Source organism: Lutra lutra, chromosome 4 (genome assembly GCF_902655055.1).
Source record: "Lutra lutra chromosome 4, mLutLut1.2, whole genome shotgun sequence".
Classification (NCBI taxonomy): domain Eukaryota; kingdom Metazoa; phylum Chordata; class Mammalia; order Carnivora; family Mustelidae; genus Lutra; species Lutra lutra.
Window position 1 is genome coordinate 91,182,639 of NC_062281.1, and position 23,317 is coordinate 91,205,955.

Below are 23,317 nucleotides of genomic sequence, written 5' to 3' on the forward strand. Positions count from 1 at the left end.
ATATTCAGTCATGAAAAAGGATGGAATCTTGCCATTTGTAAAAACACAGATGGACCTTGAGGACATTATGTTAAGTGAAATAAATCAGACAGAGAAAGACAAACATTGTATGATCTAACTTATACGTGGACTTTAAAACACAGCACAACAAAATAAAACAAAACCAAACTCACAGATACAGAGAACAGATTGGTACTTGCCAGAGGCAGCTGATGAAGAGGTGGGTGAAATGGGTGAAGGGAGTCGAAAGGTGCAAACTTCCACTTATAAAATAAGTCATGGAGATGTAAAGTAAAGCCTGGCAACTATAGTTAATAATACTGCATTGTATAATTTGAAAGTTGCTAAGAGAGTAAACCTTAAATGTTCTCACTATAAGAAAAAAAAATTATTGATTTATTATTTATTTATTTACTTGACAGAGAGATCACAAGTAGGCAGAGAGGCAGGCAGAGAGAAAGGAGGAAGCAGGCTCCTTGCTGAGCAGAGAGCCCGATGTGGGGCTCGATCCCAGCACCCTGAGATCATGACTGAGCTGAAGGCAGAGGCTTAACCCACTGAGCCACCCAGGTGCTCCCCAAAATTCTTTTTTTAAAAGAAGATTGTATTTATTTATTTGCCAGAGAGAGAGAGAGAGGGCGAGAGAGCGAGAGCGAGCACAAGCAGACAGAGTGGCAGGCAGAGGCAGAGAGAGAAGCAGGCTCCCCACTGAGCAAGGAGCTCAACGTGGAACTCAATCCCAGCATCTTGGGATCATGACCTGAGCCAAAGGCAGCAGCTTAACCAACTGAGCCACCAGGCGTCCCAAGAAAATAATTTTTTTTAACTATGTGGTGATGGATGTTAACTAGACTTAGTGTGGGGCTCATTTTGCAATATATATAAATATCAAATTATTATGCTGCACACCTGAAACTAACATACCTCAATTTTAAAAAAAGAAGGTACTTAGGAAAGAGCAGCTTGAATTCAAATAACTTTGAATGGCAAGTTGAATTTCAGATTCAACCAATGTATATCTTCTTTTGAAACTGAAGTGATATCTTCAGATATCTTATGGCTTAAGATGAAGCTGACTTATATAAAGGCCCCTATCTCACCAAAAATTACATTAATTTCTGGAAATATACAAGGGAGAGAAGAAATAATTGCTTTCTGATCTTTATTTTTTGTCTACAACTGAGATTTTGTTTCAGTACACAGTAATCTTGATGTATTTTATTTAGTAAAAAAATTTTTAAAAAATAAACTCTTTGTCTAATGAGGGGCTCAAACGTATGACCCCAAGATCAAGAATTGCATGCTTTGCCAATTAAGCCAACCAGGCACCCCCAATCTTGATATATTTTAGAAACAGAAGGTATCACAGGATGAAGGTTACTTAAATTGCAACATGAGAGGTTAGGGTACATGTAAGTTTCTAGGATGCAAGAGACCAATTTTGACCTATCTGCCATTACATTAAGTACCTTGTCCCAAATCATAAACCAGTAAGTGGTGGTGCTAGGATCTGATATGCAGAATCAAGATATGCAGAATAAACCTGCAGTGATCTCAACTTTTACTTAAGAAATCAGGGAAATCAAGTGACCTGTATCCTGGAAATATACTGCAACAGGCATTTCCCACTCCAGAAGGACAGTTTCTATAGCAGCACATCACACTCCCAGCTACAAGACGTGATTTTTTCCCCCCGTTTATTGGGAAATCCAATAACTCCACTAATCCATATCCTTGTGGGACAGCCTATATCATATTTAACATGATTCCAAGGACACTCATCACTCACATCTAAAAGTATACTGTTTCCTGATCACCAGTCTCTCTTTTTTTTTAACCTTTTTTTTTAAAGATTTTATTTATTTGACAAACAGAGATCGCAAGTAGGCAGAGAAGCAGGCAGAGAGAGAGGAGGAAGCAGGCTCCCTGCTGAGCAGAGAGCCCGATGAACCCTGGGATCATGACCTAAGCCGAAGGCAGGGGTCCAACCCACTGAGCCACCCAGGCGCCCCAGATCACCAGTCTCTTAAAATAATACTTCTGTGCTGTAGAGCTCTTGGGGTCCATGCTGTGTGTCACTTACTCCTTTGTGGACTTTTCCTTAAAAAATAACCTACATATTACAATAAGCCCCCTGCACAAAAATGAAACCCTAACAATTCACAGAAACAAATTATTAAACTTTTTCTCCCCCAAATCAAGGTTCTTTGTTAGCTCACACTAGCCTCGTTATATCCAGTTATAAAACTGATTTTAAAAAAAACTAACCTTTCCACTTAGCGAGAGTCTAAGATTTCAAAATATATTAAGAATTGTGATCTTACTCAATATGCTAGTAATACCCAAGATAGACGATATTCGTCATGAAAATGGAGCCTTCCCCTTAAAAGCTGAAGCTAAGTTGCTTTTGATTACTTAAGCCTTTACAATAAATGATCTCCAAAATACAAATTCCATTATTATTTTTTTTAATTTTAATTTTTAAGAGAGAAAGAGTGAGAGAGCGCAAGCAGTGGGAGCAGCACAGGGAGAGGGAAACGCAGGCTCCCTGTGAGCAAGGAGCCTGACACAGGGCTCGCTCCCAGGACCCTGAGAGCATGTTCTGAGCCGAAGGCAAATGCTTAACCCACTGAGTCATCCAAGTGACCCTATTTTTTTCTTTTACTGATAGTGATAAATTTCACTGTTAACCTATTAGCTATAGGTTGTATCTTTATAAATATAAATGGTAAACACATGATTCTGGATCATTTATGTACTGCAAACATTAACTAAATTTTTTCCAGGTTGGCAATTACCATAGTAACTCCCTCCTTCTTAAAAAGTTTTATTGGTAAGAGCCAGTGAACAATCCTGTTCAAGATTTTATCAAGTCTTCTATTGCTAAGGCTATTGGCTCAAACATAATTCAGTGTACTGCTTAGCATACTGTTAGGTCAGACAAAGAAATACCAAAGCTGGCTAGTTGGAAGAATCTAGTCTAAAGCTTTTGCAAAGCTGCCTCGCTTTCTTACCTTTACATAAAAGATTATTTAATTGTTCAAGAACTGGAAAGTATTTGGGGTTATAGAATTAATGTGATTAAAGAAAAATGAAGGATTTGAAAACATGAGGAAAGAAGAAATTAACAAAAACATCAGGCAAACTTGAAAAAGAGGCAAAACGAACTTACAGGCATAGAAATATAATCTTTGAAGTTAAAAAAACCAAATGGACAAATTAAACACAGATGAAGACAGAATTATTGAACTGGAAAACTGATCTAAAAAATTACACAAAAGGCAGCACAAAAGATATGGATGTATACACGAGAGGTTAAGAGAGATGAAGAACAGATGGAGGCCTAACATATATCTCATAGGAGTTCCAAAAGAGAACAGAGGAAACAGAAAAGCAGCAATGTTCAAAGAAATAATGACTAGAAAATTTCCAGTAATCATGGCAAACATGGATTTTCACACCAAGTAGCATAAATAAGAAAAAATCCACATTTAGATACATAATACTGGAACAAGAACACCAAAGACAAAAAGATAATTCTAAAGAGAATCCAAGTAGAATATATTGCCTATAACCCAAAACAATTTTATTGAGAGTAGACTTTTTTTTTTAAGATTTTATTTGACAGAGAGAGAGAGAGAGAGAGAGCAGAGGGAGAAGCAGAATCCCCGCCAAGCAGGGAGACCGATGTGGGGCTCAATCCCAGGACTCCTGAGATCATGACCGAGCTGAAGGCAGAGGCTTAACTGACTGAGCCACCCAGGTGCCCCTGAGAGTAGACTTCTTAACAGCAACAATTAAAAATAATATTCCATTGTCTTCTAACTTTTAAGTGCTGAGAATAAAATATCACTCTGGATTTATAAACTTAATATACTAAGGTATTTTTAGGAAAAAAAAAAAATCAAGTTGACCAGGAGCTGAAAGAACTACTAAAGGATGTTTTTAGTGAGAAGATTGGATAGAAAGGACCAGGGTGAAAAAGTGGGGGGAGGGGAAATGGGCAAACACATGGGTAAATCTAGAGAAATAATAATAGAAAATAATGATGATGATTAATTTGGGGATTATAAAAACAAGATGGAACCAAAATGCTGGACAATGAAATCTTGTCAGTTGGGAGGAAGGTGATTAGAGATCCTTCATAGGATCCTGCCAAGATCCTCGTATTTTTTGTGAGAAAGGCAAAAATAGATTACTTTTACCGTTTCTTCATTCATCCAACAAGTATTCTTTAAGGGCAAGTAAAACTAATCTACGGTGATAGAAATCATAACAGGGACTATTTTGTGGGAGTTGTGGCAAGGAGGGGACATGAGGCATAAGGGAGACTGCTGGAAGTGCTGGTAACATTCTACTACTTGGTTTGGGTGGTGGTTACATAGTTATATTCACTTTGTCATATTTTATTGAGTGGTCTACTTATAATTTGTATGCTTCTCTGTATGTAATGAAGTATGTAAGTATATGTAATATTTCTATAAATTATAAAATTATAAAATTCTATAAACTACCACATAGTTTATTACAAAATAAAATTTTGATAGATTATAAAGCTATAACTTTAAATGCAAGTCCTAAAAATGATGGAAAAAATAGAGGTTAGTATTTATATAATTTTGGCTGGGAAAGAACTACGTATGAAACCAAAGGCAGAAATCACTGGTAGTTCTGACTACATAAAGTAAAATATAAAATATAATAAAATAAAACTTTTATACAACAAAATACTGTGAATAATATAAAACAAAAACATCAAACAAGGAAAATGATTGGTAAAATGATGTAACAAATGGTCAATACCCGTAATTATATAATAAAATTATTATATAATATATATAATTACATGTAATACACACACACACACACAAGTATATATATAATATAATTAATAAGAATTACTGGGGAAAAAAGAATACCCCAATTGCAAAATGGGCAAAGAATATGAACTGGCAATTCAAAAAGAAATACATAAACAGCCAGTAAGCTTTGGAAACTGACAAACAGTTTAAGTAATTTGCCTAAATTCACAAACAATAAGAGGGAAAGTCAAGATTCAAACCCAGGTTATCTTACTTTTCAATTAATAATTTGTTTAATGAATGAATGATTATATACTTAACACCAGAAGATGTTTATATTTACATCACACACTACAAAATTCAGGTCATAAAACAGAATGTGGAAGAGATCCCTTTTCTGCTGATACACTCACATAAATGTTTAAACAGGCTTAGAAAAAAAAGGTCTGAAAAGATCAAAGTGTAACAGTGGAGAGATTATGGGAGCTGTTTTCTTTCTCTTTACATTTTCTGAACTAAAAGAATTTCAGAATAAACGTGTATTACTTCCATAATAAAGAGGAACAGTTATGTTAAAAAGCCAAATAATAACACAAAAGGAAAAAGTACATAAACACCTCTAATGACTCCCAATATATCCATGTGTATGTGCATGGCTCAGCATGGATCTCTCAAGGTCTCCAATCATTTAAATTCAACTATCATGCCACGCTTCTCTAGTCACTTCCTCCTGTCTTTCCTACCCTTAATTTCCAAATTAATCTTCTTAAAATACTGTGACCGACTTGTAATTTTACTCCTTAAATAACTTTCAATGATTCTTCATTTTCTACACAAGAAAGTAAAAATTCCTCAGCCTGGAATTCAAGGCCTTTCACAATTATGGCATTCAGCCAACCTTCTCACTTATTATGCACATTCCAGTTGGTTGACTATTTGCTGTTCCTTTTTTTTTTCCTTTTATTTATTTATTTATTTATTTAACAGACAGAGATCACAAGTAGGCCGAGAGGCAGGCAGAGAGAGAGAGAAAGGGAAGCAGGCTCCCCGCTGAGCAGAGAGCCCGACGCGGAGCTCCATCCCAGGACCCCGGGATCATGACCTGAGCCGAAGGCAGCGGCTTTAACCCACTGAGCCACCCAGGCGCCCCTGCTGTTCCTTTTCTATGCTTGTTGCCTACAGCTTCTGTAACTTGTTCATGTGGTGAACTCTGCCTAGTATGTTCTCTTCCTCATGTCCATTTTCTACCCAAGGTTCAGTTTATGCACCTCCTTCTCCATGAAACAGTTGCTAATTTTTCTTAGTCACTCTGATAATGCATGGCTCTTTGGTCTGTCTCTCTAGACACTTATTTTGTTATGTTTTATGTTCTATCTTTCCTAATAGAAAATGATTTCCTTGAGGATCTTTATCTTATTCATCTTTGTATTCTTCTTACTAAATATTAGGTGAGTGTAATTAATCAACAAAAAGAGAAATACTCACAGAATTCAATACCATTATGTTTCAGTATTTTCAAAGTGCCAGTGTGTGGTTATAAGATTTCTCCTTTGAGGGGCGCCTGGGTGTCTCAGTGGGTTAAGCCTCTGCCTTGGGCTCAGGTCATGATCCCAGGGTCCTGGGATCAAGCCCCGCATCAAGCCCCACATCAAGTCCCACATCAAGCCCCGCATCAAGCCCCGCATCAAGCCCCGCATCGGGCTCTCTGCTCGGCAGGGAGCCAGCTTGCCCCCTCTCTCTCTGCCTGCCTCTCTGCCCACTTGTGATCTCTGTCTGTTAAATAAATAAATAAAATCTTAAAAAAAAAAAGATTTCTTCTTTGAATACAGGAAATATAAATTGTTAATGGTATAGGCTAGTCCTCACTCTTTAGGTCCTTGACCTAACTGGGTGATTTATGAAGCTAATGGAGTTAGATCTTTCATCTCTATTACACTATGAACTGATGCATTTTGGTCTACCAGCAATTTATTCAGCTTTATAAATTTAAGCTTTACTCTCTAGGAAAGAGAACAGAGTTGTAGGACTGAATGTTCTCCCTTACCTTTTCGTGTTATGCACTGTGGTTCCTCCCAGAACAATCCTTACTCCAGGAGTGGTACGGTTCAGGTTATAAACTGTTAGAGCCTCTTCATAGGTGGCTCCTCCAATTATAAACACAATGATATCCTGAGGTCTGCAATAATAAAGAAAGTTAACATCATAGGATAAGAGGGGAAAAAGGCAAATTTGGTGTTGCTATTATATGCACAGTTTTAATTTCTAAATCTTTCATTTTTGGTGGAGGAAGCAGAATTAAAGCAGAATAGAATAAAAGGCTTAAAAAAGTTTTAATGATCTGAAATTGGCAGGAAACAGAGCAGGAAATGCTGAATAGTGATTTGCTTTCTGTTTATGAGCGGATGTCTTATAATTTCTGTGCTTTGGATTTCAGAATAGCACAATAGTGTATGTTAGAACCAAATGTAGAAATATTCTTTTATATTCAAGAGGCTGCAGAGTACTTCACTGTGCATTGGTATCAATAGAGCAGTAAATTGTACTTGTACTACACAACTCCTTTCATATATAAGCCCTCTGTCAAATACTTAGTACAGTGTCATCACAATGGCCTCTGTCCAAGGACTTCAAAATATTTTGGAAAGTACCAGTATATTAGGATTTTAAGATGCAAACTAGAAATGTTTAGTATTTTGAGTGTAAAAAGAGAATGGGACACAGAAATGAATAGCACTTCTGGGGACTCCACCTCTTCTTAAAATCTTTGTTCTCAAATCCTTTGATAAACCAAGAAAAACAAACAAACAAACAAACAAACAAAAAACTCTTGAGTAGAGTTTTGATGCTGGACATACTGATAGATCAGCTCAGCCACTCGCCTCATTTGGGTAGCACTGTGTAGTTTTACTGTGTTCCAATCTTTATCAGAACAGCTTTGTAACAACAAAAGTAAGGGCCTCCTATTGGCCCTTCTGTAGATATCAACAAGAAGGAGACTATATCATTTCAAAACTGTTTTTCTTTTCTCATGCCATCAAAAGAAGATAAAATTACTTAATCTTAGCAAGCCAGTAATTTTGTTAAATGACTTACTGGACGTTATTTAAAACTACAAGGAGAAGCATTCATTTTGGAGGTTATAGCACAAAGTTAAATAGAAACCTCTTTAATAGTACAGGTTTATGTATAAATCATGGAAACCTCTGCATTTCCTTTCTGTTTGTCTCTTTTTAAAACACCTTGAAGGGATTAACTGAGAGTATTTATTCTTCTGGTACTTCACAGAAACAGAATCAGATATTATGGCCAAAATTAAAAATGTTCAGATAATCTCTGAATTGCAGAGATACCCAATAAAAGGCGCCCAATGATGAAGAGGTGGTTATTTTGCAAATAATTAGGTAGATTTTGCAATTAATTAGGTAGAGAATCAACCATGGCATTTCTGTGTGAAATGCCTGAAACTTAAAATCATGCCTTTAAACACTAAACTTACCTTTTTTTGAGAGAGAGAAAAAGAGACAGAGTGTGAGCGCATGAGCAGGGCCAGGGGAGTGGGGGCAGAAGGGAGAGAGAGAATCCCAAGCAGGTTCCATGCTTAGCATGGAGCCCAACATGGAGCACAATCCCACAACCCTGAGATCATGACCTGAGCTGAAATCAAAAGTCGGATGCCCAATTGACCAAGCCACCAGGGACCCCACAAATTTTCTTTTTAAGAAAAAATAAACATTTAAGAAAAAATAAACATTTAAGACTACTTACTTGAAACAATGTATTTAGTACTACAATGCTTAGGAGTTACCTACTGTTATATATTCTATAATCATTTTTACTATTTTATTTTTTAAAAAATATTTTATTTATTTAAGAGTGAGTGAGTGAGAGAGAGAACACAAGCAGTGGTAGTGGAAGAGACAAAGGGAGAAGCAGGCTCCCCACTGAGTAGGGAGTCTGATGTGGGGTTTGATCCCAGGACCCCAGGATCATGCCTGGAGCTGAAGGCAAAAGCTTAACCAACTGAAACACCCAGGTACCCCTATTATTTTAAAATACACTATTTTTGACTAGATAAATGTTTGCATATAATATAAAACACAAAAGGGTATACTATAAAAAAAAGTGAGTTTCCCTCCCACCATGGTGCTCCTGCACCTCAGTTTCAATGTAGAGGCAATGTAAAGGCAAACACTACCACTTGTCTCTTATGTGTCCTTTATATATGTGTATATGTAAGTAAATATATGTATAATACATAAATATATGTATAAATACATATTCACAAACACATATACACACCACACATACGTACATATACATATAGAGCGCACACACACACACACACACACACACACACGTACACAGATAAAAGCATTTTATGTGCATTGTTCCGCTCCTTGCCCTTATCTTGGATCTAGTGTGCATTTTAAATTTTGGTGGATATCACCAAATTGCTCCACAGAGGTCATTCCACCAGCAACTCAGGAAAATGCCTGTTTCTCCACATCCTTTCAGCACCATGTATTATCAAGGCTTTTGGTCCTTCTAAGTTGATCACTTGTTCTTCCTCAATATACCTTCTTCACTTGGTTTCCAAGACGTCACATTCTTGGATTTCTCACTTCATTAGTTGCTCTTTTTCAGTGTCCCTTGATGGCTTCATCTTATCTCCCTGACATCTTAATGGTGGAGTCACTGGTCTTCCTTTCTTCTTCATCTACACTTACTCTCTAGATCTACTTTGCCCAATGTAGTTATCATTAGCCACATATGGCTATTTAAAATTTAAATTAATTAAAATAAAATATTCAGTTCCTCAGTAGAACTAGCCACATTTCAAGTGCTCAACAGTCACATGTGGCTAATGACTACCTTATAATATAGCACAGATAGAGCACATTTCCATCATTGTAGAAAGTTCTATTAAACTTACTGATTATTCCTAGATGATCACACCCAAGTTGTATGGTTTTAAATACATTTCTCTGCTGGTGACACCCAAATCTCTATCTCTGTCTCTCTTGGATAGAGCACTGCCTCCTAAATGCCAGGCTTAAATATCTATCTACTAGACATTTCTACTTGGATATTTAAGAAATTTCTCAATTCAAATGTTCAAATTCCTAATCTCCCCCAAGCTTGTTTCACCTATAGCTTTTCCCATTTTAGTTGATAGCCAGTCTATCTTTTCAGTTGCTTAGGATAAAAACTTTGAAGTTGTCTTAACTCCTGTGGAATGAAGCAGATAAATCAGAGACATAGTGAGAGAACGAGAGGGAGATATAAGCAGTGGCCAGACCATGGAAGGCCTTGAGTCTTATATGTCATGGGGGAGTCATTAAAGGGTTTTAACAGGTTACCGCGATCAAATTTGTTTTTTTTGGAGATCCACAAAGCAAAGTTTATTGAGTGACAGTACAAAGCTCCCGAAGAGGGACGGGGATTCAAGAGGGTTGCCTCGAATTTGTTTTTGAAGGACAATTTTGGCAATTCTGTGAGAATGAATTGGGGGAAGCAGGTGGGAAAAGCTGGAGAACAAAAGGCCACTGTAATACTTCCAGAAAGATATGATGAAAAATGGGACTAAAGAAATACCAGGAGTAGAGAGGAGGGACTGGATATAGGAGACCAAAAAAAAAAAAAAAAAAAAAAAAAAAGGGCGGGGGGACTCTTCAATATTTGGTCAATGATTAAATGTGGAAGATGAGAATAAAGGATCAGTCTATGATAACTTTAAGTTTTCTGGTTTTGGTGACTAGGTGTAGTGGTTAAGGTTTGAGGGGAAAAAAAGCAAGATTGATTTCCTGAAAGTAAGAAAAAAACATGTGTTGGAGATACCTGTGGAACATCTCAGCAGAGATGTCTACTAAACATGTATCTGGACATTGAGGCCCAATGATTTCCCTGAATATAGGTGACAGCTGAAGCCATGGAAATAGATGAGTTTGATCTAGGGAGATCACGTACAGTGAGAAGAGAATCAAAAGACAGAGCTTTGGAGAGTGTTTAACAGCTACAGGCCAAACACAATGAAGAGCCAGCAAAGGTAACTGAGAAGGAAACTGTCAGAAAGGTAGGAGGAGAACCAGAAGCGAGAGGCCAAGGGACAAGTGACTTTCAAGAAGAACTGAATGGTTAACTGTGGAAATGAACAGTGGGGTAAATAAGGTGAGGACTGAAAGAGACACTGCACATGCTGTTGTATATGAATTTGTAAGAGAAGTCTTGGTGTATTATAGTGGAGTTAGAAGCCAGGGTGCGTGGACTGAAGAAGACAGTGACTTTATCCAGGAAGCTTGACTATGAAAGAAAGGAGAAAGGTTAGAGGAACATCCAGGTTCAAGGGTCTTATACTTACTGTTTGTTTAATAGGAGAAACCCAAGTATGCTTGTAGTCTGTGGGAAAGTAGTTAGATGAGAAGTTGAAAATATAGGAGGCAGGGAGAGAGAGGGTGCAAGCAAATAATCAACATAGGAAGGCTTCAGAAGAGATGGTAGGAGTCTAAAACTAGAGCACTGACAGAATGATTAGCTCTAAATAGGAAAAAAAAGGATGTATTTCCTTTAGAATGGAGGAAGGACATAAAGGTAGGTGTATGTAAATAAGTTTATAAATATGGGGGCTAGACACTGAAGGAGTTAATGTCTGGCAGATTCATTTTTTTCCTCTAGGAAACACTGCTATGGGCTGGGGTGGGTTAGGTGATTTGGAGAAAATGGCAAACATTCAAAACTGATGTGGAGAAAGAGAAAAAGAGAAAGAATTAAGGATGCATAGAAGTTTGAGTATCTGGGAAGGCCCAAGTGAGTTTAGAAACAATGAATCTGTAGTGGCACTATTCTGTAATTGTGTGATTTCCTCTAGTATCATAGAGGAGTAGCTACCAACCTTAAAGCTAAGTTATTAATCTAATAGTAATCTAGTGCTTTAGGCTGCAGGGAGAGAGGCTCTTTGTAGCTTACAGGAAAGCATTACCTCAATCACTAAAATACTCTACACCATCAAGGTTTTTTTCCTTCAAGTCCTTGCCTCCAGTTACTGGCCAGCTTTCTCTTGCTGAGAAAGGTCATTTGCTTAGGAAATGTTGCATGATTATGATAGTAATATTTTTCCACTGAGTATGATGAACTCTTAATTACTCAGGGACTGAATACTCAGGCAAAATACAGGTTCTCTTCTTTTTCTCCAACTGATAGGTGTTGTTTCAGTTCTGACTAATCTTTCTACGGAAGGGGAAAGGGAATAACAGCTAAAACTCAAATTCAGCTCTTGTCAGACTCTTCAGGGATAGACTTCGTAAGGGGATCAACGAAGCCACATTTGGCTATAATTTTAAATACTGACAAGAGTCTCTGCAACCTTTATCATAGTATTACCCTCATGGATAGATACAATTTCTTTTCCACACCAAATTTCAATTTTTAATTCTTCCCATTATGTTGGTTCTAGAAGTACCAATGAGCTGAGATAATACTGACTTCTCAAATATAGACATAATTGGTTTAATATTCATTAAAGGATGTGGAGAATGGAGAAAAAAAAATCCAATGTTGCAAGAATGTGCTACCAAAAAGACCGAAGACATTCTGTCAATTGTTTGGTCTGTGTTGTAACTATCTGGGTGTCAGCCTAGGTGGAAACAGAAAAAAAAAAAAAAGGCAGTGGCGTTCAGGAGTAATAAAATCCTCAAAGCTGAAATGAAATTCTATTCTCAGAAAATGAGTATTTTTTTACTGTGAGATTCCATATGCAATACTCTTTATGTTGAGGGGCAACCCTAGGCTGACACTCATTATGCAGTTTACCTTGAGTACATACTCATGAATTGCATAGATTATTTCATTAAGAAGGGAAGGAAGTTTCTCCCTTGCAGGGGTACAGGGACGGATGAGAGGAAGCAGACAGTAACATTTTTGAGCTCCTGATCTGGGAAGTCAATTTAAAAACCAGCAGAGCACAAGGACAAGGATCATCCTGGAAAAGAGATGTGGCTTCTCTACAGCTGCCCTCTCCCCATAATCTGCTGGAAGAGTACGTCTGTCTCTTGTGGAAAAGAAAGGCAAGCACTGGGAAGGAAGAAACTCAAGCAGGCTCCTGGAAGAGTGCAAGAACTCTATCCTTTAGTCTGATAATTCAGGGTGCCAGAGTGTTTTCATATTACTGGAGAGGGAAGAAAAATGTTGCAGATGGTAACTGTGGGTGTAGGTTATATTAATATAAGGACAAAACTTAGACACTGGGATAGACTTACAGCTTGACTTAATTGTGTACCTAACAAAGATGACTGTGTCACGTTTGGTTATGAAAACATTAATAAATGTTTTCCTGAACCTCCTACTACTTATTCAAGTTGGCTTAACGAGGAACATTGATGGAGAAATTAAAAAAACAAAAACAAAAACAACCAACCCTAACATTTTCCCTTTTATTTCCTTTCCCTGGTGAATTTTAAAAGTAGATGTTCTGATGAGGCCAATGGCAAAATACACAACAAATCATTTTTACACAATGACTGAAACTACGTGGAATACAGAAGTTCAATTCTTTGTACACATGTTCCTGTGCTCTGCAATTCATTATTGCAACTGAAAGCATTAATTAATGCAGGCAGCATACATTAGATAGAAAACAGCAGCCAATTCATGTTGCATATAGATATACACGGACACCTTGAGAACTCAACCAATTTACATCTTGTTTTATTAAAAAAAAACATTTTTCCCCATATGAAAGTTTTGGAAATCATTACTTCTATACATGAATAAACTAAGTAGAAAATCTTACACTTTTAAGAGGCAATATTTTATCTACTTTGTGGACCATTACACTTACGGCTAAAATTAAAAATTTTGAGTTCTTAGAGATAATAAAGATCTTATGAGCATTTACTATAGGAGAACAGGCTGATGGAAAAGGACTGCTGTCTTTATAGAAACAAAATGAACTGCTGCAAAAGATTCCACTACATTTGTGTAAATGTAAAAAAGTACTTCCTTCTTGAATTGACTGTGGAATGCCTGACCAGAGAGCTTCCGTTTTCTCACCAAATGTTTGAGTTGCTTGTTTTTATGAGGGACAAGGAGCAATTCTGGAGTGAGAAAGAAAAATGAGCCTGCTAAATAGGATATGTGGGAGTCCCATCTGCAGAAGAAAGATCAAAACTCAATTTGTAGATATGGCTATACTGCCAAACAGGTTAACCACATATTTAATAGCTAAGGGCTAAAACAATTCTATAGGCGTTCCTGATTTCAAAGTTGTATTCTTGCCACATCTCTTTTGATACTTCCTAATAACAACACAAACAAGGAATTCTATCATGATGAGACTTAAATTACCACAAAGATGACTAAAATCAATGACTATCCTCAAAGTGATGATCCAAGACAATGGCTAGAACTGAGAGTGAGGCCAAGGGGATGTAGAGCCAAAATACTATGGAGCATCACTGGCAAACTGTAAAAATCCAAATTTTCTGGTAACATCAACCAAATTTATTCTCTGGTTTAAATCTTCCAACTGTAAACCTTGTCATAGCAATGGTTATAGATGCCTACGTGAGAAACTTGACACCTATCGAATACCTGTGTTAAATATTGTGAAAAACCAAATATTATAAAACCTAGTTCTTACTTCAAGATTATGATACTTAATACAATATCAGTATCTAATGGGCAAAACAGGTATGTATACAACTAACTACTGCCTCAATATTCAGAGGTAGCCACTATTAACACCTTCTTGTTCTTTCCAAAATATTCACAGTATACATAAACATATGTGTGCTTGCATATATATTACATACAATGTATATATGTACAGTTGAGCAGACTTGCTTATATACACATGTGTATTTAATAGCATTTATGCTTAGACTGGGTTGTTGTTGGTTTTTTTTACACAAAAGGGATATTATAGCATTCTGCTTTTCTATCCAATATATCTTAGAAATTTTTTAGATCACCCCATGAAGAGTTTTGCATTTTTTAAGAATGCATAGCACTCTACTGTAATACTGTAATTTAGGTAACCAGTTCTCTATTGATGGATATTTAGCTTGTTTTGGGCTTTTTTTTTTTAACTGTTACAAATAATGTTTTGGTAACTATCCTTATTTATATGTCTTTGTGTACTTGCACAATATATCTAAACAGCAAACTTATAGAAGCAGAATTGTTCAGTAGGTCTTTTCAAGGCCTCTGCGGTCTACCTGCTGTAAAGCAGGGCCAGAAGGTGGCACAGGTATCTTCTGTGTTCCCTCCTGTTGTTTCGCAACCAACTTCGCTGCCTTCTTCAATGTCTCCGTTATGTTAGAAGCTCATGATGCAGTTGCACTCTTTTCTCCTGACCTCCTTTCCTGGTCACTCTCTTATTCCCTGAAGACTTTAGCTCTGGTTTACTGTCCTCCTTGTCACTGCTATTCCTTTCAGGATTTTCAGTGACTTTCACATCGATGTGGATTACTCATCTCACAGCCTGGTCTTCTCACCCAAGATGATCTGTTCTTCTATCCCTCATAACCAACACCCATGATTATAACATAAACTCTTTCACTATAAGCATCTGCACTGTGACATCTTGAATTCAAGATCTCTTTTTTTTTTTTAAGATTTTTTTTTTTTTTATTTGACAGAGAGAGATCACAAGCAGACAGAGAGGCAGGCAGAGAGAGAGAGAGAGGGAAGCAGGCTTCTTGCTGAGCAGAGAGCCCGATGTGGGACTCGATCCCAGGACCCTGAGATCATGACCAGAGCCGAAGGCAGCGGCTTAACCCACTGAGCCACCCAGGCGCCCTCAAGATCTCTTTCTTCAATAACCACCTCCTCAACTTCTACTTCACCTAAACTAATACTTCTACTATAATATTTCTTGACCTCATCAAGACCACTAATTCACTCAACAATACTTTATCATCCAATACCCTCCTTCTGTTTTCAATTCCCCAAATCCAGGTTGTGCCTAGCTACCAGCCTTATCCTCATTTAATCCAGTACAGCCAAAAGTTGCTGGAGAAAACCACACAACTAGGTTCATGGGCTCTATTTTAAAGATTTTTGTTTATTTTTTTTATTGATTTGGGGAGGGAAGGGCTGAGGGAGAGGGACATGCAGACTCTGTACCAAGCGTGGAGCCCACTTGGGACTAGATCTCAAGACCCTGAGATCATGCCTTGAGCTGAAATAAACAGTCTCTCACTTAACTGACTAAGTCACCCAGGCACCCCACCATTTTAAATTTATGACCATAAAACTCAAATGGGCACTCAATTTGGCTAGAAGTCCTACTTAAATTTCTTTAGTAAATTAAATTCCTGGTCTGCAAGATGACAGTTTCACAATGTTTCCTCTTTTTACCCACTACCTTGTTGATAAGTGGACAGAGTATGTTACTGAGAAAATAGAAGCAATCAGCTTAGATGGTCCCATATTCTCACCATCAAAATTGTTAAAAAGAAGAAAGTACTTCTGTTTCTATCAAAGGCTCCTCTGCTTATGCTCTGGATCCAGTACAGACTTCACTTGCGCAGTTCCTCTTTCTCTTCTGCATTTTCAACTTTTCTTTCTTTAGGGTAATTCTTAGTAGATTACAGTCTCATCAGATATGCTCTAGAATCTCTTCCCTTGAGCACACACTCTCTCCTAGCTACCACCCGTTTCTCTGACATCTTCATGCAAAATTTCTTTAAAAGTGTTACATACATTTGTTATCTCTATTTTATCTTACATCCTGTAACTGTAATTTGTATTATAATTATTTCCAGTCTCGTGGAAACTAGGGAATAGGTCACCAGAGACCTTCATGTTGCCATATATGATGGATTCCTCACTGTTTGCACATTTACCTCAGAAGACCAGACTCAGGTTACCACTTGCTTCTTGGTCTTTATGACACTATGCTCTCCTGGTTTTCCTTTTACCTTTCTGTCTCCTCCTCAGTCTCCATGTCTTCCACTCAGTGCTCAGTCCTGGGCTCTCTTTTCTCTTTCTATGCTCTCTCCCTAAGTGATCTTATCTATCTTATATCCCATAGCTTTAAATATCACCAAAATCTTGTTGACTCCCAATTTATTATCTAACATTTCTAATTGTTATCTACAAGTTATATATCTACATCTACAACTTAACAACTTGATTCCTGACCTACCCCTCCCAAATCTGAGAGTTATTCTTGACTTTTCTCTTACTCTACGGTAAGAGGGTAAGAGTATATAGTCTCTTTAGTGGAGTAGATGACTCTATTAAATAAGTCTATTGATTCTTTCTCTCCTAGCCTCCTTATTTAAACCTCTTTCATTCCTTACCTGGACTATTACAACTGCTTCCTAAGTAGTCTCCCTGCTTCTATTTTTGCCTTCAAAAATCCATTCTAAAACCAAAAACCAAAAACCCCCCAAAAACCCAACTCTCTCTAGAGGGTGATCCTTTAATAAGTAATTCAGTTCATGTCACCTACATGCTAAGGTCTTCAGTGGTTTACTCTGACATTTAAAATTTAAAACCCTTCTTAAGACCCTATGTAATCCAGCCCCTACTTATTTTTTTAACTTATTTCCTCCTTACTCACTATGCCCCAACCACACTGGGTTTCTTTCCTTTCCATGAACTTGCCAAGTTCTATCTTCAAGGCCTTTGCTCAGATGTTCCCTCTGCTTCGGATGCTTTTTCTCTTAATTGTTTTGTGATTGGCTCTGTCTTTTAATTCAAAACTCATCTTTTTTTTTTTCCCCAAGATCTTATTTATTGTTTGACAGAGAGAGACACAGTGAGAGAGGGAACACAAGCAAGGGGAGTGGGAGAGGGAGAAGCAGGCTTCCTGCTGAGTAGGAAGCCTGATGGGGGCCTCGATCCCGGGACCCTCCCTGGGATCATGATCCGAGCTGAAGGCAGACGCCCAATGACTGAGTCACCCAGGCGCCCCTCAAAGCTCATCTTAAATAGCATTTCCTCAGAGAGGTTCTCTCCATTAAAAGCAGGCCCCTGACCTCTATAAAGTTACTTTGTAGCTTATTTCCTCAATAGTACTTATTTCATTCAAATTATATTCTTTGTTTGTTTACTAGCTTATTGTCTCCTTCATGTAAGTTCCTTTAAGGTCAGGTAACCTGTCTCTCCTGTTCTATTTCCCCAGCATTTACAACAGTTTTTGACATATTGAAGACACTCAAAAAATATTTGTTATATAAAAGGACAGAGCAATTGAATTATTAACTATATTTGTATTTAGGTAATAGTGACAAATGCGAACAGATGCTGACAACTGATAAATGTGCATTTTGTTGGAAAAGCATCATTTTGAGCTTTATTTGGAAACGAATCACCCAAATTAGAAAGGTTTGCTGTTATGAACTAACGTACACAATATACTTTTCTGGTGGTCTATGGTGTCTCTTTAGCAATACATAGCAAATTTCCTGTTTGATAATTCTTAAATGAAATTCATAAAAAAGTACTATTTTTACTTTTGTCATACATTAATTAGAAGGCCAGTTAAAAGAGTGATACTATTTTTTGAAAAGCCTCTATGATAGGTAAATAGCTTTAGGCTGGTTTGTGTACTTTTCACTTAGTTGGTATTTCTGAATCTTGACATCAAGGTCCTTAAACATTTTATCTGAATGAATGTACTGTCTGAATTTAACTCCAGATATTCTGCCTCTCAACCTTGGATTTTTAAAAAGATCTTTCTTTTCTGTTCTGTTACCAAATTTGTTTTGTTTTTTGTAAAAGAACAAATTGGAAAAAAAAATACATTTTATCGTATGAAAGAGTCATCTTTTCCTTTCAGAAGTTTATTATATATATAAAACACTATTCTTCCAAGACTCTTAGGTTATGATTAGCTGAAATAATAGAAGAATTCTACCAATAGTAATAATTCACACATCAATCTATCCGATAGGATTCCATTACATATATTAGGCTCTTTGTAATATGTGGTTCCACTTAAAAAAAAATACACAATATAATTTGTAACAAAGTAGACTTTGTGCACATTTAAAATTTCAGGTTGGTCTACGTAAGTTGATCTGGAGTTTTCTTTTACTAAAACTGACAGACCGGGGGACCTGGGGTGGCTCAAGTGTCTGTCTTCAGCTCAGGTTATGATCCCAGGGTCCTGAGATCGAGCCTCACATCAGGATCCCTGCTTGGCAAGAAGCCTGCTTCTTCCTCTCCCACTCCCCCTGCTTGTGTTCCCTCTCTCACTGTGTCTCTCCCTGTCAAATAAATAAATACTATCTTTAAAACAAAACAAAACCAAACCTGACAGACCACTGGATTAAAATGACAATTAATTGCTTCCTTCAGTTATTACCCCAAAAGCAAGCCATCCTTTGATTCTGTATAACAAATGGCCTCTGTTAATTAGGTCTCAGTTGTATGCTGGCCACATTTGGCAAAATCTAGTCCTCACCAAAAATAGTAACAACCTGCTCTGGAAGGCAACCAAGCAGCAGATCTATATTTGGCTGTTATGTTTGAAACTCCAAATGTTAAAATGCCATGGAACTCAACCTTAAATGGCATAAGTAAACTCATCTGATACCAAAGGACAGAATACAAGTATTTGGGATACTTCAAAACACCTGTTTCTTTATTCCAAAAGAAATAATCTTGCAGGCTTAGCAGGTGAATTTATATCTAACCCTGACACACGTAAAACCAGAAGATTCTCAGAACTGAAACAACAGTGGAAGGAGGAGTAGAGCAGCAACATCTTAGTTGTTTCTTACCATACTCCACGTTTCCTATATTATTAGTGTTTCTGGTTTTCATTATTGATATCTTGGTTATCTTACCTGTCTCTGAGTGTGCTGGGGCCTAGATAAGGGTACACATTTTCCTTAAGCTTCCCTTTGATGAGATGGTCCAGTGTCTCATGAAGGAAAGGCTGATGTTGAGTATACACATTTTCTACTCCCTAAGACAGGGGAAGATGATTCTTATATCATTTTCGGGAAACTTGGAATAACAGTGATACTCATCAGAGAAGGACAGGCACTCAATAGGGATTTCACAGGATGGATTCAAATGGGAATTTTACGGTTAAATAATTTAAAATTTTCTTTTCATCAATTAGAAATGTTCTAATCTCATAAAAATACTTTGTAATTTAAGCCTAGCTATTATAAAAGAATTTAAAAAATGGAATTGCTTAAATCCTTTATCATTTTCTCAGTGATTCTTACCCTTTTGTGAAAATGTTATATGATAGGTAGAGCAAGTAGGAGGAAAAGACCACATAGAAAAGGAGTCTGGAAACACTCAAGAAAATGGAAACATTTCTGGAAACGTAGGAAAGGCTTGCAGATTAAAACTAATTTTTTTTTTTTTGCCATTTTAAGAAAATAGTAATTTAAAAAGATCTACAGTTGTTTGCTTCATCTTTAATATCCTTCCAAGAAAACTACCAAACAAATCTTAAATGATAAACAAATGGAGTAAAACAGCTATAACTAACGGAACTGTTTTCTACTCTGGGATATTTCCTGGAAATATTCTATTATTCCCTGTTCAGCTGTTTGGTCCAGTGCTGATACTGTTCCAATACAGAAAGCGTTTGGGAGGATGTCTGCTTTAATTTAACTGACATAGTACTAAATCAGCAGCAATCCTGAAGTTACTCTGAAGATCTTACTTATTCACCCTCAGATGCAGGGGCCTCCACTGATTCACATTTAGGAAAGTACAGAGAACATGCCATACCTTCAATCCTTTGAGGAACTGCTTGGTAATAGCCACAGCATCTTTGGGGCTGAAGAGGTCACTTCCTCTGACCCGCTTACCACCATATTCAACTACTGCAGACACAAGCTATTAGGAAAAAAAGGGAAACCACCTCTTATTGCTTGGGGATCAGGAAACTCACTTCATAAGAAAATGCCTTTATTAAGGAAATGAAGACATGAGAGGACAAAGTTATATATTTCTGTAAGTAAAAGCATTATGGGGGGGCGCCTGGGTGGCTCAGTGCGTTAAAGCCTCTGCCTTCGGCTCAGGTCATGATCTCAGGGTCCTGGGATTGAGCCCCGCATCAGGCTCTCTGCTCAGCAGGGAGCCTGCTTCCCTTCCTTTCTCTCTACCTGCCTCTCTGCCTACTTGTGATCTCTGTCTGTCAAGTAAATAAATAAAATCTTAAAAAAAAAAAACCCAGTATGAGTTCTCATTTGTCAGAGCTAAGAATATAATAATCGAGTTGCTAGCTATTTGGTGGGGATTAATATAGAAATGGTTACCTTTCGATACTTCTCAGAAACACCTTTATTCCTGAGGTCCATCATTAGTCCTGGTAGGCTATTGCTGCTGTGTCGCTCATAATGTAGAGCATAAAGCATCACCAGGCGGGCAGCATCAAACTCTGTCACTTTGGGGTTCTGCAGGAGCCTCTTTACATTCTGAAAAAAGAAAGAGCTGATATTTATCCCCCCTTCACCTAAGTGATGTATAAGATCTTAGGTCTAATAATTATTGAATGGCAGTGATGCATTGGAGTTCATGACTAAGATTACTACTATGGCAATGTACAGGTTATAGGTTTAGCATTAGTTTCAACTACAGAAAATTGAATGCCTTTGCCTAAGATAAGAATTAAACAAGGAAAAAAATTCCCATTGCAATTGCTTTAGGACAAAAATGAACTTAACTATGGATAGTTCCTTCTTTCTTTCCTTTGATGAGATAGTCTATGGTCTCAGGTGGGAAAGCCTACAGCTTCCTTGCTGAAACAAGGAACATATACAATTTCCACCATTTCAATCAACAAAGCACATAAGAGAACTGACCCACTGCCTTGCAAAACTATTGCTTAGCATTAGTGACTGACCAGTGAAATGGGAGACAAGTTGGTAGAGTTTTGATGGGGCTTAATCTCCAAGAACCATCGGATGTAACAATATGTCTCCTTATGGCCTTCAGAGATATGAGTATGTAGCATGTAATCTCTAAAGTGAACACCTGTGATCCTAACAGGGCAGGTATTGACAGCAAAGGAAGCCAGACAAAATCATTTAGGTTTTGCCAATCCTCACATTAAGGAACTTCCCCGTAGTATAATATTTATGTTTACTATGCAGCAGAACAAATTAATTCAAGCCAAGAACTACTTTGTTATTCCCTTCTAAGGATAAGGCACTATGTCAGGCACTGGAGGGGATAGAGAGGTGAGTTAGACACAGTTTCTGTGCTTAGTGAGTTCACAGACAAGGAGGTGAGGGGAATGAAACAATTATAGCCTATTCTGCTACAAAGCACACTTCTTGAATGCACTTTAACTGTACGAGATCATTAAATATGGGAATGGTGTCAGTTTAACACAGAAGGTATAATGGTTTATATGCAGTTTTTCCAGCATGTTAGTATTAAGAAGGGAATAGGGTCAAGCTTCCTCTTTAAGAGGAAGCTTTAACTCTATGTTAAGAAAAAAGGATGTAAATCCTATACGAGAGTTTTCTGCAAGAAGTAGCTGGTTTTGTAGCTTGAAGAACTGTTGTATTTTCCACTGTATTAAGCTATCTGGGGAAAGGGCAAGTGCAAATAAAATGGATGCAAAGATATTTCTCTGAGTTAAAAAGCAACAAAATGACAGTGAAAAACTGACTGATATTCCCATATTGTATTTTTAATTTTGGTGAAACTAGTTTGTATGAGAAGCAAAAGTTTTTCTGACTTTACATCTTGAAGAATAAAATGTAAATCCCAGGAATAAGGAAGGCTACAAAAGGTGGACGGAGTATATTTCTAGGTGCAAATGCCTGTGGAGATTTAACTGCATTAAATTTTTGTTAGGATTGTCACTACTTTTATTAGGGCTTTGATTACAAAGTTATATAGATTTTTTTTAGTTACATAGATTTTAAGTGACCTGCTTATAAACCTATTTTCCCATAACACTTGTTTATTTTTAGTACATAATTTTACAGAATGGGAGGAGGTTTTTCAGGAAAACATATGTGGTATTATAACAGAAATATATATATGCAGGGGGGAAAAAAACCCCAAGAAACAGAAAGAATCAGCACAATGCAGGGAAGGGGACACAGAGTGAAGAAAAGTACATCTGGTTTCTGAGGAATCAAGAAAGACTTCATGAAGAAGGTGACATTTGCAAAAGACCCTAAAGAATCAGTTAAGTGTTAGAATTAGTCTGCGAGACTAAAAGAGGAGATGCTCTTCACAGGAATATGGAAATCAGAGAAAGGAATGGGTTGGGTTGAAAGACTGGCAAGAGCCTTGGAGGGCACTAGAGTCTGAGGACATACATCCAAATGGAACTTTACAACTTATGAGAAGCCTTCACATACCTGATCTTTACAACAACCAGGCCTAATGTTTAAGAACTCTTCTGTTCACACCAAAGAGGACTATGATGACATGGGAAAGCTCCCAGGTGGCTCTCAAGTAGGAAGGTCTCTGGGTAGGATTTCTATTGTTGCTTTTCTGAGTGAATATTTCCCTAGCATTGTCTTTAAGGAATCAAAAGGAAAGACATTTATTTCTTTTTTTTAGATTTAAACCCT

General features: G+C 37.3%; 1 protein-coding gene across 3 annotated transcripts in view; it reads right to left on the reverse strand.

The window, feature by feature from the left end:
* The window catches only part of VPS45 (vacuolar protein sorting 45 homolog), a 68,892-nt gene that overhangs the window by 23,857 nt on the left and 21,718 nt on the right, over window positions 1-23,317 (reverse strand). For all 3 annotated transcript variants that reach the window (XM_047723728.1, XM_047723726.1, XM_047723727.1), the window contains 4 exons: window positions 21,038-21,196; window positions 20,508-20,615; window positions 19,601-19,722; window positions 6,847-6,978 (listed from right to left, as the gene is read on the reverse strand). In XM_047723728.1, coding sequence (XP_047579684.1) covers window positions 6,847-6,978; window positions 19,601-19,722; window positions 20,508-20,615; window positions 21,038-21,196 — 521 coding nt within the window. The remainder of the gene's footprint in view (window positions 1-6,846; window positions 6,979-19,600; window positions 19,723-20,507; window positions 20,616-21,037; window positions 21,197-23,317) is intronic.